This window comes from Pecten maximus, chromosome 5 (assembly GCF_902652985.1).
Source record: "Pecten maximus chromosome 5, xPecMax1.1, whole genome shotgun sequence".
Taxonomy (NCBI): Eukaryota; Metazoa; Mollusca; class Bivalvia; order Pectinida; family Pectinidae; genus Pecten; species Pecten maximus.
Window position 1 is genome coordinate 1,770,120 of NC_047019.1, and position 13,834 is coordinate 1,783,953.

Sequence of the window (13,834 nt, forward strand, 5' to 3'; positions counted from 1 at the left end):
TTCTTGTAGTGCAATAATCAGAAGCCTTTACTAGCGAAGATGGTTTCAGTGGGGACTTGATGAGAAACAGTGTCAGTGAGGACTTGATAAGAGACAGTGTCAGTGAGGACCTGATGAGAGACAGTGTAAGTGAGGACTTGATGAGAGACAGTGTCAGTGGGGGCTTGATGAGGGACAGTGTTAGTGGGGACTTGATGAGAGACAGTGTAAGTGGGGACTTGATGAGGGACAGTGTCAGTGAGGACCTGATGAGAGACAGTATCAGTAGGGACTTGATGAGAGACAGTGTCAGTGAGGACCTGATGAGAGACAGTGTCAGTGGGGACTTGATGAGAGACAGTGTCAGTGGGGACTTGATGAGAGACAGTGTCAGTGGGGAAATTGATGAGAGACAGTGTCAGTGGGGACTTGATGAGAGACAGTGTCAGTGGGGACTTGATGAGAGACAGTGTCAGTGGGGACTTGATGAGAGACAGTGTTAGGTGGGACTTGATGAGAGATGATGAGAGACAGTGTCAGTGGGGACTTGATGAGAGACAGTGTCAGTGGGGACTTGATGAGAGACAGTGTCAGTGGGGACTTGATGAGAGACAGTGTCTGTGGAGACTTGATGAGGGACAGTGTAAGTGGGGACTTGATGAGAGACAGTGTAAGTGAGGACTTGATGAGAGACAGTGTCAGTGGGGACTTGATGAGAGACAGTGTCAGTGAGGACTTGATGAGAGACAGTGTTAGGTGGGACTTGATGAGAGATGATGAGAGACAGTGTCAGTGGGGACTTGATGAGAGACAGTGTCAGTGGGGACTTGATGAGAGACAGTGTCAGTGGGGATTTGATGAGAGACAGTGTTAGGTGGGACTTGATGAGAGACAGTGTCAGTGGGGACTTGATGAGAGACAGTGTCAGTGGGGACTTGATGAGAGATGATGAGAGACAGTGTCAGTGGGGACTTGATGAGAGACAGTGTCAGTGGGGACTTGATGAGAGACAGTGTCAGTTGGGACTTGATGAGAGACAGTGTCAGTGGGGACTTGATGAGAGACAGTGTCAGTGGAGACTTGATGAGAGACAGTGTCAGTGGAGACTTGATGAGAGACAGTGTCAGTGGGGACTTGATGAGAGACAGTGTCAGTGGAGACTTGATGAGAGACAGTGTAAGTGGGGACTTGATGAGAGACAATGTCAGTGGAGACCTGATGAGAGACAGTGTCAGTGGGGACTTGATGAAAGACCGTGTCAGTGGGGACTTGATGAGAGACAGTGTCAGTGGAGACTTGATGAGAGACAGTGTCAGTGGGGACTTGATGAGAGACAGTGTCAGTGGAGACTTGATGAGAGACAGTGTCAGTGGGGACTTGATGAGAGACAGTGTCAGTGGAGACTTGATGAGAGACAGTGTCAGTGGGGACTTGATGAGAGACAGTGTCAGTGGAGACTTGATGAGAGACAGTGTCAGTGGGGACTTGATGAGAGACAGTGTAAGTGGGGACTTGATGAGAGACAATGTCAGTGGAGACTTGATGAGAGATAGTGTCAGTGGGGACTTGATGAAAGACAGTGTCAGTGGGGACTTGATGAGAGACAGTGTCAGTGGGGACTTGATGAGAGACAGTGTCAGTGGGGACTTTATGAGAGACAGTGTAAGTGGGGACTTGATGAGAGACAGTGTCAGTGGGGACTTTATGAGATATAGTGTCAGTGGGGACTTGATGAGAGACAGTGTCAGTGGGGACTTGATGAGAGACAGTGTCAGTGGGGACTTGATGAGAGACAGTGTCAGTGGGGACTTGATGAGAGACAGTGTCAGTGGGGACTTGATGAGAGACAGTGTCAGTGAGGACCTGATGAGAGAGAGTGTCAGTGGGGACTTGATGAGAGACAGTGTCAGTGGGGACTTGATGAGAGACGGTGTCATTGAGGACTTGATGAGAGACAGTGTCAGTGGGGACTTGATGAGAGACAGTGTCAGTGGGGACTTGATGAGAGACAATGTCAGTGGGGACTTGATTAGAGACAGTGTCAGTGGGGACTTGATGAGAGAAAGTGTCAGTGGGGACTTGATGAGAGACAGTGTCAGTGAGGACTTGATGAGAGACAGTGTCAGTGGGGACTTGATCAGAGACAGTGTCAGTGAGGACTTGATGAGAGAGTGTCAGTGGGGACTTGATGAGAGACAGTGTCAGTGAGGACTTGATGAGAGACAGTGTCAGTGGGGACTTGATGAGAGACAGTGTCAGTGGGGACTTGATGAGAGACAGTGTCAGTGGGGACTTGATGAGAGACAGTGTCTGTGGGGACTTGATGAGAGACAGTGTCAGTGGGGACTTGATGAGAGACAGTGTCAGTGGGGACTTGATGTGAGACAGTGTCAGTGAGGACTTGATGAGAGACAGTGTCAGTGAGGACTTGATGAGAGACAGTGTCAGTGAGGACTTGATGAGAGAGTGTCAGTGGGGACTTGCTGTGAGACAGTGTCAGTGGGGACTTGATGAGAGATAGTGTCAGTGAGGACTTGATGAGAGACAGTGTCAGTGGGGACTTGATGAGAGATAGTGTCAGTGGGGACTTGATTAGAGACAGTGTCAGTGGGGACTTGATGAGAGACAGTGTCTGTGGAGACTTGATGAGAGATGATGAGAGACAGTGTCAGTGAGGACTTGATGAGAGACAGTGTCAGTGAGGACTTGATGAGAGACAGTGTCAGTGGGGACTTGATGAGAGACAGTGTCAGTGGGGACTTGATGAGAGACAGTGTCAGTGGAGAAATTTAAAATTAGAAACGTAAAAGTTGTCTCGTGAACAATTTTTGGAAATCTGTACATGTATTATTTTTTTTTATCTCAATTGGATGCTTTTAAACTTGCACTGTCAGCTTTAAAATCTTTTTTTTAATAATTTCAGGTATATGGACGAAAATAACCTGAAACAATCGAAGATTTTTTTGGATCACGTGACGAAATTCATGCAGGTGGTCGATTCAGTTGTGGATAGTTTGGAGAAGCCTAAAACTGAAATTCAACAGACATTGCTGATGCTTGGTGCCCGACACGCCACCTTCGACGGATTTGACATTGAATATTTCGCTGTATATATAAAAGTGTTAATGAGTGTCTGGGAGACAGCGATTGGAGAGGAATTTATACCGGAAGTGCGTGAAAGTTGGAATATAGTGTTTACGTACATCGTGCGTTATCTTTGCCAAGGTTATGAACTTTTTGTCCTTGAAAGTGAACATGATAAATCGTGTAATGGTCACTCTAGCGTGACGTAACATTACATGACGTCAGCATTTCCCTGCACTACTCTAATTGTTCGAAGTCGGACTTGATAACAAATCGGCAACTCATCTATTCAAAATCCTATTTTTGAGACAAAAGAAATCTTTTATAAATATATTTCTATGAATAATAGTCCGGAGTCTATGTTCATGCCTGGTTTATCCTGGATGTTATTAATTTTTGATATACAAGGTAGACATATTTGAACAATAACACTTTTGTATGTGACACACGTGTGTAGGGCTGGATTATGTTCACTATTGTAGAGATATTTATTTATATGTAGTGGAAATGTATCAAGATTCTCTTACACTGTTACGCACCGATGCTGTTGAATAATAGTTTTATCATATAAGATGGGATTGGAGGATCAGGTGTGTTGGTTTTTACTTCTTCAAATGGCGTTTTTAATATTGTGAGTTAGATATTGTATATTATGTGAATTAATAATACCACAGGCGTTTATTTATAGAAAATAGTAACCCTTACTTTTACTATACTAACAAGGTGTAACACTCGCATATCAGACGATGCATCATAGAAAGGAAGTAGGCTGTTGATTGGTCGACAGTTTTTGTTAGTACTGGTCATAGAGCTGTCGACCAATCAGATTGCTTCTTGCATTCCACTCTAAAATATACAAACTACTTCCGTTCCACAGTCGATCCATCGTCGACTATCACGACCGCTTTTGGTCCATTTTTGCATTTTTAAATCATTGTCACACGACAGAAATATAGCATGCATTGTTTATTTAAGGATTCTAAACCAAGGTACGTTACTGAAGTTTGTGTGAATTTTTAGTCGGATTGAACTTTAATTGTAAGTGAATCGAAGCTGACTCCTCATCGACTTGTTGATATTGTAGAAGGGGTTAATATTTTTGTTCTATTAATGCAAACAAGAAGCAGACGCTTATGGTTATACATAAAATGTGAGTTAGTAATACATACAATGTCCTATTCAAAATATTTTCATAAACATCATGAACCTAAACACGCCGTTAAAGGCGCCACAAAAATGTCAACCAAACTGATACTCGATTCAAATCAAAGACAAAATAAAAAAAGGGTCTACTCGACTCAAATACAAAATCAACAAAACTTATACTCGACTCAAAAGACAAAATCAACAAAACTTATAGTCGACTCAAACACAAAATCAACAAAACAGCAAATTTTCATAAACATTTCGGGATAAATAACAAATTATCACGTGACCACACATCAAGATTTCAATTCAAGACTTCACAAATAAACAATGTACTGTAGAATTGATAATGCTACTTGTATACTAGAGGTAAGATACACTCGAAAACATAAGTGACTGGTACTTATCAAGTAACATAACAGAGTCCAAATTGTTTGTAAACCAACGGAATTATATTTATAGCCATCATAATAGTTAAGGATGAAACACTAGTGATAGAGGATGAAGGTAATTGGTACCAAAAACGTCTCCCACGTCTGGACATATTAACAGGTTACTCCATAATGACTGAACAAAAACATTCTGAGAGTATTGCCTGAAGCAAAACATATTTCATACCAGCGCCCGCTAAAAATGGTAACAGTGACCTTGACCTTGACCCAAAAACCATGAAACCAGATATTTGATCTGTAGCTTTTTCATACCAACTTTCAACAACATACCTTGAAGCATGACTGAGAAAAGTGCAAAAAACAGACTGATGGACGGACAGACAGAAAGACAGGAGACCTATAAGTCTCTCTGTTTTCACCGGTAGAGGGCTAATGACCCTTCTAGCTCACAATCGTAGACGTAATGAATCCATGTACAAGGATGATAAGTGTTACCTGATTCATAGACGATACCGACGAGGTTAATCAAGACAGAATCCCATAATGATGACGACATGTAAAACAAGGTAATAACTTACTTATGTTATCATGGATTCCCAATCCTGACCGGGTCATATTGAGAACATATTTGGAAACACTGAAAATGATCTTTTGTATATATTGGACTGTTAATATCAAAATGATGATACAATTTGACATCATATCACATATCGTGGGGACAGTGATTTTAACAGATTCCTGTCGATATTGTTCAGTGCCATATGAAATGAACTTCTCATGAAATAACATTTGTTAGTAATTTAGTCATGGTGAGATTTACATCATAATGGCAGAAACATCACGAAAATACACTACACCCAAGTTAAATCCGTCTGGTCACTTACATTGTTAGCGGTAATGGTCAAAATAGGTAAATGGAAATCTGAATAAGGTTACATATGGTTTCATTATTTCGTAAACAAACAACTGCAGTTGTATATGTCTGCTAACTGCCAGGGGCTGATGGGCGGGTCCAAAAGGGGTCGAATTGACTGCAATTTCAAAACAAAATTTCTTCTCAATTCCGAAGAAAGGTAGAATGAAATACCCTTCAAAGCTGGAAGGTCTTAAAATGCTTTACCAAAATTGGGCATTTCGTGACCCTAGGGTCCTATATAAGACTGAGGTGACAGGTCAGCCCAATGTGCCTCTTGCTGTGTGGTTTTACTTTGTTTTATTTTATCATCTTGTTTACAACTACCTCAATGATTAAGAAACACACATGAGATATATTCTGGAACATTGTCTTCAGGTTTGTAAAGTAGATATTATAGAAGTTATATGACACAACCAATATGACATTTAAGAGAATGACGTTTCGATGACTACACTGTCACCTTCATCAGACTGATGTGATGACCAATGTGCGGCGTATTAGCACTGTTGTATGTAGTGTCGAACGGAGATGGTACAAGATTCAATATACTCTGAAGGATGTTTCGTCTAAATTATGTTCCTATTGACACAGAGTTCGAAAATAGTGGGACGAGATGGTAAAAATAAGAAAGAATCAAACAAGTGTGACGAGTTGGTAAGATGTACTGTAGTCGAATCGGCTACGCTTACACTTGGTCATAGATGATTGGCCACAGAACAGGCGTGTTTGACCGGTTTATTAAAATCTACGAAATTAGTATACAACATATCAAAGGAAGAACGCCTGGCACTCGGACAACAAAGCAAGGACAAATCAATGATGATTTTACCAGCAGACAAGGACAACACACAGTTGTCGCGGACACTGACGAATATGAGAACCAAGCTGTCGCTTTGCCCGACGACAGTAACACATATGACAGACTTAGAACAACACTACCCAGAGATTCAAACGGCGACTAGTATCTATCTTATCAAAACTCAAACAAGGTTTGGTACAGCCATGGGCAGTCTAATGTCTCCGATTGTGACCAATTTATTCGTGGGGCACCTGGAAAGGGATGTTATAGCCATGGTCCCTATGGAATGCAAACCTAGCCTGTGGAAACGATATGTTGATGACATTTTGGAAATAGTGAAGAAGGGGTCACACAAGGATTTGACTGCACATATCACCACTGTAGATACTGCCAACAGCGTCAAGTTCACCTGTGAAGAAGAAACAGATACCACTATACCATTTCTTGATACTCTCCTGGTTAAGAAAGATAACAGAACTATCAGAGTATTGGTCTATAGGAAAAAGACTCACACAGACCAATACCCCAACGTCCAATCACATCACCCCTTACACCAGAAATTGGGCGTGGTACGAACTCTGCTCAACAGATGTGAAACGATTGTCACAAAAGATCAAGACAAGAAGCAAGAGTATACTTACATCTATAGCGCTGTAAACAGATGTTGTTACCCCGACTGGGCAATCCAGAAAGTTAACAGCGACCTTAAGGAAAGCACAGAGACGACCAGGAGGCAGAACACCAAAGAAAAGAACAAAACGAGAGGGCAGAAGATTTTGGGTCCGATTTAACGATACCAGAAAGACGTGGAATCCCAAGAAGGCAAAAAATAAACCAGATTAGAGAGGAAGCAATCTCAGTCCAAGCTCAAGAAATCGGCACGTACAGACCATTCTGTGAAGCAAAACCACATAATTGACTGGGGGGATTCAAAAAGTGTCGATAGGGAAAACAACCTGTCAAGGCGGCTGATCAGGGAGGCCATCTGGATATACCACAGCGGTCCAGTACTAAACAGGGACGACGGGGCCACAAACTCGCGGACATCTATGGTCAAGTGTTATACAAACCGTAGAAGATTCGGCTACAGTACATCATACCATCTCGTACACTTGTTTGAATCTATTTCATTTTTACCATCTCGTCACATTATTTTCCAACTTAGTGTCAATAGAATCATGACTATGACGAAAGAGTATATCTCGGACACTACATAATACAGTGCTAATAAACTTCATATTGGTCATTAGTCTGATGAAAGTGACAGTGTAGTCATGGAAACGTCACACTCTTAATTATCATATTGGTTGTGTCATAAAACTTCTATCATAAACATGAAATTTATTTTGTCAAAATTGTCTTCACTCACATTCAGTCTACAGAGATAAACATGATTATATCATGTTACCGTGACACCAGTTGATCATCAGCTTTCCGACATTTCACCTCGTCACGTGCCCGGAGTTCTGATGGACGGGATGAGTATTTATTGCCAAATGTCTCCACAAGAGTTGTTTTTAAATGTCACCGGCTGCAGTAGGATATTTGACCGACTTAAATGTAGTCATTGTATCAAGAGGATTAATAGTCGACACCCAGGCAAAGCGGTAATGTCTATACCATAATGGCCGCTATACCTCATCTCATCACCATGGTAACATTTCTTTCTTGTGTGTTAGTGGTGTCGGCCAGAAAGCCTCCCTTGGTGACAGAGGTGAGTAATTATTCATGATTATGCATGAATTCTTTCATTAATAACAGTGTTCCCATATAAATACACTTAACAGTTTTATTGATAACAGGTTCCCACAAGGATACGCACTTAACAGTGTTATTGATAACAGGTTCCCACAAGGATACACACTTAACAGTTTTATTGATAACAGTTCCCCACAAGGATACGCACTTAACAGTGTTATTGATAACAGGTTCCCACAAGGATACACACTTAACAGTTTTATTGATAACAGTTCCCCACAAGGATACGCACTTAACAGTGTTATTGATAACAGGTTCCCACAAGGATACACACTTAACAGTTTTATTGATAACAGGTTCCCACAAGGATACACACTTAACAGTGTTATTGATAACAGGTTCCCACAAGCATACACTTAACAGTTTTGTTGATAAAAGGTTCCCACAAGCATACACTTAACAGTTTTATTGATAACAGGTTCCCACAAGGACGAACTTAACAGTGTTATTGATAACAGGTTCCCACAAGGATACACACTTAACAGTGTTATTGATAACAGGTTCCCACAAGGACACACACTTAACAGTGTTATTGATAACAGGTTCCAAAAAGGATACACACTTAACAGTGTTATTGATAACAGGTTCCCACAAGGATACACTTAACAGTTTATTGATAACAAGTTCCCACAAGCATACACTTAACAGTGTTATTGATAACAGGTTCCCACAAGGACACACACTTAACAGTTTTATTGATAACAGGTTCCCACAAGGATACATACTTAACAGCGTTATTGATAACAGGTTCCCACAAGGACACACACTTAACAGTTTTATTGATAACAGGTTCCCACAAGGACGAACTTAACAGTTTATTGATAACAGGTTCCCACAAGGATACACTTAACAGTTTATTGATAACAAGTTCCCACAAGCATACACTTAACAGTGTTATTGATAACAGGTTCCCACAAGGACACACACTTAACAGTTTTATTGATAACAGGTTCCCACAAGGATACATACTTAACAGCGTTATTGATAACAGGTTCCCACAAGGACACACACTTAACAGCTTTATTGATAACAGGTTCCCACAAGGATAAACACATAACAGTGTTATTGATAATAACAGGTTCCCACAAGGATACACACGTAACAGTTTTATTGATAACAGGTTCCCACAAGGATACACACTTAACAGTGTTATTGATAACAGTTCCCCACAAGGATACACACTTAACAGTGTTATTGATAACAGGTTCCCACAAAGTTACACACTTAACAGTGTTATTGATAACAGGTTCCCACAAGGATACACTTAACAATGTTATTGATAACAGGTTCCCACAAGGATACACACGTAACAGTGTTATTGATAACAGGTTCCCACAAGGATACACTTAACAATGTTATTGATAACAGGTTCCCACAAGGATACACACGTAACAGTGTTATTGATAACAGGTTCCCACAAGGATACACACGTAACAGTTTTATTGATAACAGGTTCCCACAAGGATACACATTAACAGTGTTATTGATAACAGGTTCCCACAAGGATACACACTTAACAGTGTTATTGATAACAGGTTCCCACAAGGATACACACGTAACAGTTTTATTGATAACAGGTTCCCACAAAGTTACACACTTAACAGTGTTATTGATAACAGGTTCCCACAAGGATACACACTTAACAGTGTTATTGATAACAGGTTCCCACAAGGATACACACGTAACAGTTTTATTGATAACAGGTTCCCACAAGGATACACACTTAACAGTTTATTGATAACAGGTTCCCACAAGGATACACACTTAACAGTGTTATTGATAACAGGTTCCCACAAGGATACACACTTAACAGTTTATTGATAACAAGTTCCCACAAGGATACACACTTAACAGTTTATTGATAACAGGTTCCCACAAGGACGAACTTAACAGTTTATTGATAACAGGTTCCCACAAGGATACACTTAACAGTTTTATTGATAACAGGTTCCCACAAGGACGAACTTAACAGTGTTATTGATAACAGGTTCCCACAAGGATACACACTTAACAGTTTTATTGATAACAGGTTCCCTTAAAGATACACACTTAACAGTTTATTGATAACAGGTTCCCACAAAGATACACACTTAACAGTTTATTGATAACAGGTTCCCACAAGGATACACTTAACAGTTTTATTGATAACAGGTTCCCACAAAGATACACTTAACAGTGTTATTGATAACAGGTTCCCACAAGGATACTCTTAACAGTGTTATTGATAACAGGTTCCCACAATGATACACACTTAACAGTTTTATTGATAACAGGTTCACACAAGGATACACTTAACAGATTTGTTGATAACAGGTTCCCACAAGCATACACTTAACAGTTTTATTGATAACAGGTTCCCACAAGGACGAACTTAACAGTGTTATTGATAACAGCTTCCCACAAGGATAAACACTTAACAGTGTTATTGATAACAGGTTCCCACAAAGTTACACACTTAACAGTGTTATTGATAATAACAGGTTCCCACAAGGATACACACGTAACAGTTTTATTGATAACAGGTTCCCACAAGGATACACACTTAACAGTGTTATTGATAACAGTTCCCCACAAGGATACACACTTAACAGTGTTACTGATAACAGTTCCCCACAAGGATACACACTTAACAGTGTTATTGATAACAGTTCCCCACAAGGATACACACTTAACAGTGTTATTGATAACAGGTTCCCACAAAGATACACACTTAACAGTGTTATTGATAACAGGTTCCCACAAGGATACACACTTAACAGTTTTATTGATAACAGGTTCTCACAAGGATACACACTTAACAGTGTTATTGATAACAGGTTCCCACAAGGACACACTTAACAGTGTTATTGATAACAGGTTCCCACAAGGATACACTTAACAGTTTTATTGATAACAGGTTCCCACAAGGATACACTTAACAATGTTATTGATAACAGTTCCCCACAAGGACACACACTTAACAGTGTTATTGATAACAGGTTCCCACAAGGATACACTTAACAGTTTATTGATAACAGGTTCCCACAAGGATACACACTTAACAGTTTTATTGATAACAGGTTCCCACAAGGATACACACTTAACAGTGTTATTGATAACAGGTTCCCACAAAGATACACACTTAACAGTGTTATTGATAACAGGTTCCCACAAGGATACACACTTAACAGTGTTATTGATAACAGGTTCCCACAAAGATACACACTTAACAGTGTTATTGATAACAGGTTCCCACAAGGATACACTTAACAGTGTTATTGATAACAGGTTCCCACAAGGATACACTTAACAGTTTATTGATAACAGGTTCCCACAAGGATACACACTTAACAGTGTTATTGATAACAGGTTCCCACAAGGATACACACTTAACAGTGTTATTGATAACAGGTTCCCACAAGGATACACACTTAACAGTGTTATTGATAACAGGTTCCCACAAGGATACACACTTAACAGTGTTATTGATAACAGGTTCCCACAAAGATACACACTTAACAGTGTTATTGATAACAGGTTCCCACAAGGATACACTTAACAATGTTATTGATAACAGGTCCCCACAAGGATACACACTTAACAGTGTTATTGATAACAGGTTCCCACAAGGATACACACTTAACAGTTTATTGATAACAAGTTCCCACAAGGATACACACTTAACAGTTTATTGATAACAGGTTCCCACAAGGACGAACTTAACAGTTTATTGATAACAGGTTCCCACAAGGATACACTTAACAGTTTTATTGATAACAGGTTCCCACAAGGACGAACTTAACAGTGTTATTGATAACAGGTTCCCACAAGGATACACACTTAACAGTTTTATTGATAACAGGTTCCCTTAAAGATACACACTTAACAGTTTATTGATAACAGGTTCCCACAAAGATACACATTTAACAGTTTATTGATAACAGGTTCCCACAAGGATACACTTAACAGTTTTATTGATAACAGGTTCCCACAAAGATACACTTAACAGTGTTATTGATAACAGGTTCCCACAAGGATACTCTTAATAGTGTTATTGATAACAGGTTCCCACAATGATACACACTTAACAGTTTTATTGATAACAGGTTCACACAAGGATACACTTAACAGATTTGTTGATAACAGGTTCCCACAAGCATACACTTAACAGTTTTATTGATAACAGGTTCCCACAAGGACGAACTTAACAGTGTTATTGATAACAGGTTCCCACAAGGATACACACTTAACAGTGTTATTGATAACAGGTTCCCACAAGGATACACACTTAACAGTGTTATTGATAACAGGTTCCCACAAGGATACACTTAACAGTTTATTGATAACAAGTTCCCACAAGCATACACTTAACAGTGTTATTGATAACAGGTTCCCACAAGGACACACACTTAACAGTGTTATTGATAACAGGTTCCCACAAGGATACACACTTAACAGTGTTATTGATAACAGGTTCCCACAAGGATACACTTAACAGTTTATTGATAACAGGTTCCCACAAGGATACACACTTAACAGCGTTATTGATAACAGCTTCCCACAAGGATAAACACATAACAGTGTTATTGATAACAGGTTCCCACAAAGTTACACACGTAACAGTGTTATTGATAATAACAGGTTCCCACAAGGATACACACGTAACAGTTTTATTGATAACAGGTTCCCACAAGGATACACACGTAACAGTTTTATTGATAACAGGTTCCCACAAGGATACACACGTAACAGTTTTATTGATAACAGGTTCCCACAAGGATACACACTTAACAGTTTTATTGATAACAGGTTCCCACAAGGACACACTTAACAGTTTTATTGATAACAGGTTCCCACAAGGATACACACTTAACAATGTTATTGATAACAGGTTCCCACAAGGACACACACTTAACAGTTTTATTGATAACAGGTTCCCACAAGGATACATACTTAACAGTGTTATTGATAACAGGTTCCCACAAAGATACACACTTAACAGTGTTATTGATAACAGGTTCCCACAAAGATACACACTTAACAGTGTTATTGATAACAGGTTCCCACAAGGACACACTTAACAGTGTTATTGATAACAGGTTCCCACAAGGAAACACTTAACAGTGTTATTGATGACAGGTTCCCACAAGGATACACACTTAACAGTGTTATTGATAATAACAGGTTCCCACAAGGATACACACTTAACAGTTTTATTGATAACAGGTTCACACAAGGATACACACTTAACAGTGCTATTGATAACAGGTTCTCACAAGGATACACTTAACAGTTTTATTGATAACAGGTTCCCACAAGGATACACACTTAACAGTTTATTGATAACAGGTTCCCACAAGGATACACACTTAACAGTGTTATTGATAACAGGTTCCCACAAGGATACACACTTAACAGTTTATTGATAACAAGTTCCCACAAGGATACACACTTAACAGTTTATTGATAACAGGTTCCCACAAGGACGAACTTAACAGTTTATTGATAACAGGTTCCAACAAGGATACACTTAACAGTTTTATTGATAACAGGTTCCCACAAGGACGAACTTAACAGTGTTATTGATAACAGGTTCCCACAAGGATACACACTTAACAGTTTTATTGATAACAGGTTCCCTTAAAGATACACACTTAACAGTTTATTGATAACAGGTTCCCACAAAGATACACACTTAACAGTTTATTGATAACAGGTTCCCACAAGGATACACTTAACAGTTTTATTGATAACAGGTTCCCACAAAGATACACTTAGCAG

The 13,834-nt window shown here is 39.7% G+C and overlaps 1 protein-coding gene across 2 annotated transcripts in view; it reads left to right on the top strand.

Moving 5' to 3' along the window:
• LOC117326814 (globin C, coelomic-like) overlaps positions 1-3,652 on the top strand; it is a 68,878-nt gene extending 65,226 nt beyond the window's left edge. For both annotated transcript variants that reach the window (XM_033883548.1, XM_033883550.1), the window contains exon 3: positions 2,903-3,652. In XM_033883548.1, the coding sequence (XP_033739439.1) occupies positions 2,903-3,272 (370 nt within the window). In that variant the 3' untranslated portion in view covers positions 3,273-3,652. The remainder of the gene's footprint in view (positions 1-2,902) is intronic.
• Positions 3,653-13,834: the final 10,182 nt, after the last annotated feature.